The 6,000-nt window shown below is 45.7% G+C and overlaps 1 protein-coding gene across 1 annotated transcript in view; it reads right to left on the bottom strand.

Moving 5' to 3' along the window:
• Window positions 1–245: 245 nt before the first annotated feature.
• The window catches only part of GABRG3 (gamma-aminobutyric acid type A receptor subunit gamma3), a 489,714-nt gene continuing 483,959 nt past the window's right edge, over window positions 246–6,000 (bottom strand). Inside the window, exon 9 of the mRNA XM_066579283.1 lies at window positions 246–524. Coding sequence (XP_066435380.1) covers window positions 246–524 — 279 coding nt within the window. The remainder of the gene's footprint in view (window positions 525–6,000) is intronic.

Raw genomic sequence — 6,000 nt, 5'->3', positions numbered from 1 at the left:
TATAGATTTTAGTATATAAGAACTTATAAGCCTTGTTTTGTGATAAAAAGTACAGTATTTAGGCATTAGTAATAACGTTTCACAATTAAACTCTTTAAATAGAGTCTTTTTGTTCTTGCATTGTCCTCAACAAAAGTATTCCAAAGAATTTCCTGGTCAGTATAAGGAGAGGAAGTCTTTTGTATATCCTCTAGGTTGGTTTGTCTGTTTAATTCAAATAAAAGCAGTCTTAACAATGCGAGTCTTTATAGGTAGAGATATCCAACCCAGTATACAAGGTTAAATAACAAGAATGATGTTGGAAAAAACACTCTGGAGTAGGAGTCCAATTCTAGAAGGTCTATATGTATCCGTCCTCGTCTCCATGAGCCTGATTTACATTCATCATAGCAACAAAAGAAGCTTTGACAGTCTTTACCATCCAGACACTCATAGACACATGCTTCTTCAAATTCTTGCCAGTACATGGCATTGTTCAAAGTAATGACAGTCGGGGGAGGTCTCATATCCAGTACAGAATAGTTCTTAAAAAAGAAAAAAAACAATGTTAATTTAATTTTTTCTTGGAAATAACAATTAAAGGGTACCTACACTTTCGCCTTCCAAGCAGGCCTGTTCCAATGGCTGTTTTCAGCTCCTTAAATAGTGTTATATGGGGCTGTTTTCAGCTGCCGAAAGGAGCCAAAAACAGCTGACGGACCAGGAGCACTCTGAAGGGGAAAGTGTGGATACTCTTTTATTAATTTATCACTTCATAAATTTTGCTACAGTACAAATATGCTTTCTTTATTTTTTTTAGCTATTCAAATGGAATGCAAAATGTATATGGTAAATACCATGATAAAACATTTTTAGATAATCTATTTATCTCTTAATAGTTTTTTCTGTGATAGGCCATCCATATTTGATCTGAATCCTAGCAGCTGTGCAAATTAATTGAATGATGTGGTGGTAGATGTTTAGCTCGGTTTCACTCATTTCTGTGTCTGTAATATGGACATTTATCTCAGCCCGACTGTGGCATTTACTGACCGGAACTCAGAGCATCATAGGAATATATAATGCTGCAAGTTCAGTTCAGAAAGCCATTCCCGACAATTCATTGTGAGATCGCCCGCAGCGCATTGCTTTCAATGGAGCCGGCAATAAAGCCGGCTCCATTGAATTCAATGCGCTGGACAGCTCCGGCCCGTTTCTATTGAAACGCGGCTAGGAGTAGTTTTTTCGGGCAATTTTTCGGCCCGGTCACACGATTTGCGGATGCGCATCCGTCATGCGATCCACAAATCGCGGGAAAAAAAACCCCCTTGTGACTAAGGCCTAATTGTAAATGTTCCTGGTACAATACTTCACTTAAATCGAACTAAGTTGCTGTAAACTGCAGTACCAAGCATAAGAGGATATGGATTGCACTACCCCAGACGATCAGATTAACCCATAACACCCACAGCTTTAAGCGTGACCTAAAAACATATTTCTTCTACTAATACTAATTCTTCTGCGTTTACCCCTCTTCTATGTTCGGAAGCTGACCCCTTCATCCCACTGTATCCCTCACACCCTACACACTCCAACTCAATTCTTATCTGCACAAAAAGAAATACCACTAAAAAAAAGTAAAACATTGCTGAAATAGCAGGTGCAATTACACTTGCAAAACTACTTCACAAAAACGGATTAGATGCTTTAAAAATAGTTTGTCTATGTGAGCTCTCCCAGTGAGTCAGCAAGGGCTATCTGATATTTTACTTCAGCCTTAAGTTCCTATGAGGACATGGTTTTTGTGGAGATCGAGGGCTTTGTGATTATTTTGGTTTCTGATTGGTAGTTGGAAGGGCTATTTTTCTTTTAACTATGCTCACTTGTTCACCTTTCTCAGAGTATGATACAGAAACCCTTTCCTATCTAGCGCAGTGTACAAGGAGACCCATGTGTTACAAACCAACATTAAAGATAAATGTAACAACAAATTTCAAGAAATTGCATCACTGATACTGACTATGAAAAGAATTGGACAGCAACCTAAAAAGTAAGAGTGTCTTAAAATATGATTTTAAGACACTCCTGTACACTTAATAATAGGATTTTGCTTTATTTTTCCTTAAAATGCTTGTGAATTTCTCTGCACACAGCTTCTAACAGCTGCTACAGATCACTGCTTAATCCATAACCACTTCTTAGCAAGTGATGTAAGGACTGCAGAGTTTCTGTACCGGAAAGCTGACTTATCAGCTGTTTCATGCTCCATTAGCATATGCTGCCTGCACAGACCCTGTCTCTGGAGCATAGAACAGCTGAAGCTGGGAGCCATTATGCCAGAAGAGTGGTACATAACTGCTACAGTCTCTGATTGGCTGCAGCCATCAGGTGGTTGTTGTTTGTAAAGAAAAAAACAGGAGGACTGTGGAATCTGCAACACTGAACCACCAGGGAGAATAGCACAGGTGAGTAGAGCTTCTTTTATTGTTTTAACATATCCAACTCTTGGACAATCCCTTTAAAAAAGTGTTTATAGCAAATAAATTGATGGCAGGCTCTGTCTGTCTAGTTTAATTCCTATTATGAGACAAAGCATTGGTTAGACTTTTAGATTCGGGAATCTAAATAATGTAGGTTATACAATATCAAACATTTGAAAAGATCTGGAAGAAATTGCTTAGTTTCAAAAACATGTCAAGGAAAATAGTATCTGTGTCAGAACAATAGATGTGGGACCCACTATGCCACAAACCAATTTGATTTGGGGCTTCTTCTTATATTAACCTTTTAACTCTACCAAATATGCCTTGGCTTTCACTGCAGGGTTACTTAGATCACCACCCGAAAAGTAGTCCTTGTGTTGTGGCAGTTGACATATTGATAAACTGATCAATGTAACAGTATTGGGGTACCAAAGGAGCAGGCAAAAATGTGGCAGTGGAAAAAGACCGAGGTCAGATGTACATTGTGCACGAAATACGCAGTAAAATTATGCTCGTGTGAGCCCTGTCAAAATGTGTCGGTATATACTGACAGTCAATATGTATGTTTGGCTTGTAAATTATAAAAACAAAACTGTTTTAAGAATTTCTATATATACTACCTCCATATTGTAGTAGATAATTACAAAAAGCTATAAGCTTTGCTGGTAAGATACCATGAATTCCATTCCTTTTTTATAGGAGACATCAATAATATTCTAGATGCTCGCTAGTATAAAAGTAGGCATAAAGTTAGAGCTACGGGTGACACAACTCCTTTTAGACTTGTTTTACGCAATTTGTGGAGAATGTACTCCTGTAACACATATCACTAATCCAATTGTGACTCCACACAATCTTCATTATTGAGGACATAGCTGGCCTCATGGAATTTGCTGATGCTGGCTTTCATGTGTTGTTTACAATACCTACCGACTAGAGATGAGCGAACGTACTCGTCCGAGCTTGATACTCGTTCGAGTATTAGCGTGTTCGAGATGCTCGTTACTCGAGACGAGTACCACGCGATGTTCGAGTTACTTTCACTTTCATCTCTGAGACGTTAGCGCGCTTTTCTGGCCAATAGAAAGACAGGGAAGGCATTACAACTTCCCCCTGCGACATTCAAGCCCTATACCACCCCCCTGCAGTGAGTGGCTGGGGAGATCAGATGTAATCCGAGTATATAAATTGGCCCCTCCCGCGGCTCGCCACAGATGCATTCTGATAGAGATCAGGGACAGTGCTGCTGGTGCCGGAGCTGCTATAGGGAGAGCGTTAGGAGTTATTTTAGGCTTCAAGAACCCCAACGGTCCTTCTTGGGGCCACATCTAACCATGTGCAGTAGTGTGGAGGCTGCTTTTTGCAGTGTTGCACTTTTTTATTTTTTTTTTGTATATCGGCCGTGCAGAGCATTGCGTCCTGCAGTAATTTTACATTGTCCAGGGCCAGTAGTGGTGAGGCAGGGACAGAAGACATATTTAGTGTATATAGGCAGTGGGCCTTTCCAAAAACATTTGAGAAAAAAAATCTATTTGGGCTGCCTGTGACCGTCCTCAGTGTACTGGGTCTCTCCTGGGGGTAGTTGTCCTAATTCATACGCAGCCAGCTAAGTGTTACAGCAGGCTTGTGCAAAATTCTTTCCTGCCTCTGTGTTGCCTCTTACATCACCGCTGTATTCCTGTCCACAAGTGTACTGGGTCTCTGCTGGGGGTAGTTGTCCTAATTCATACGCAGCCAGCTAAGTGTTACAGCAGGCTTGGGCAAAATTCTTTCCTGCCTCTGCTGAGCGTTCTGTAAGCGAAGTCAGCCTCCAACCACAGGCCAATAAGCGGCACATTTAATTACAGCGTTCTGTTTCTGCACTACTGGTAATACAGCATGCTGAGGGGTAGGGGTAGGCCTAGAGGACGTGGACGCGGGCGAGGACGTGGAGGCCCAAGTCAGGATGTGGACACAGGCCGAGCCAGTGCGGTGGCCAGGGGTAGAGGCAGGGCCAGACCGAATAATCCACCAACTGTTTCCCAAAGTGCCCCCTCGCGCCATGCCACCCTGCAGAGGCCAAGGTGCTCTAAGGTGTGGCAGTTTTTCACAGAGACGCCTGACGACCAACGAACAGTGGTGTGCAACCTTTGTCGCGCCAAGATCAGCCGGGGAGCCACCACCAACAGCCTCACCACCACCAGCATGCGCAGGCATATGATGGCCAAGCACCCAACAAGGTGGGACGAAGGCCGTTCACCGCCTCCGGTTTGCACCATTGCCTCTCCCCCTGTGCCCCAACCTGCCACTGAGATCCAACCCCCCTCTGAGGACACAGGCACGAGTGCCTACCGGCCTGCACCCACACCCTCACCTCCGCTGTCCTCGGCCCCATCCAGCAATGTCTCTCAGGGAAGCATCCAGACGTCGCTAGCGCAACTGTTAGAGCGCAAGCGCAAGTACGCCGCCACGCACCCGCATGCTCAAGCGTTAAACGTACACATAGCCAAATTGATCAGCCTGAAGATGCTGCCGTATAGGCTTGTGGAAACGGAGGCTTTCAAAAGCATGATGGCGGCGGCCCCGCGCTACTCGGTTCCCAGTCGCCACTACTTTTCCCGATGTGCCGTCCCAGCCCTGCACGACCACGTCTCCCGCAACATTGTATGCGCCCTCACCAATGCGGTTACTGCCAAGGTCCACTTAACAATGGACATGTGGACAAGCACAGGCGGGCAGGGCCACTATATCTCCCTGACGGCACATTGGGTGAATTTAGTGGAGGCTGGGACAGAGTCAGAGCCTGGGACCACTCACGTCCTACCCATCCCCAGAATTGCGGGCCCCAGCTCGGTGCTGGTACCTGCGGCGGTGTATGCTTCCTCCACTAAACCACCCTCCTCCTCCTCCTCCTCCTCCAACGCAACCTCTGTCTCGCAATCAAGATGTATCAGCAGCAGCAGCACGTCGCCAGCAGTCGGTGTCGCGCGGCGTGGCAGCACAGCGGTGGGCAAGCGTCAGCAGGCCGTGCTGAAACTACTCAGCTTAGGAGAGAAGAGGCATATGGCCCACGAACTGCTGCAGGGTCTGACAGAGCAGACCGACCGCTGGCTTGCGCCACTGAGCCTCCAACCGGACATGGTTGTGTGTGACAACGGCCGTAACCTGGTGGCGGCTCTGCAGCTCGGCAGCCTCACGCACGTGCCATGCCTGGCCCATGTCTTTAATTTGGTGGTTCAGCGCTTTCTGAAAAGCTACCCACACTTGTCATACCTGCTCGGAAAGGTGCGCCGGGTCTGCGCACATTTCCGCAAGTCCAAGACGGACGCTGCCACCCTGCGGACCCTGTAACATCGGTTTAATCTGCCAGTGCACCGACTGCTGTGCGACATGCCCACACGGTGGAACTCTACACTTCACATGTTGGCCAGGCTCTATGAGCAGCGTAGAGCTATAGTGGAATACCAACTCCAACATGGGCGGCGTAGTGGGAGTCAGCCTCCTCAATTCTTTACAGAAGAGTGGGCCTGGTTGGCAGACATCTGCCAGGTCCTTGGAA

Source organism: Eleutherodactylus coqui, chromosome 1 (genome assembly GCF_035609145.1).
Source record: "Eleutherodactylus coqui strain aEleCoq1 chromosome 1, aEleCoq1.hap1, whole genome shotgun sequence".
Classification (NCBI taxonomy): Eukaryota; Metazoa; Chordata; class Amphibia; order Anura; family Eleutherodactylidae; genus Eleutherodactylus; species Eleutherodactylus coqui.
The sequence above is the reverse complement of the archived record's forward strand: the minus strand, read 5'-3'. Positions and strand labels throughout refer to the sequence as shown.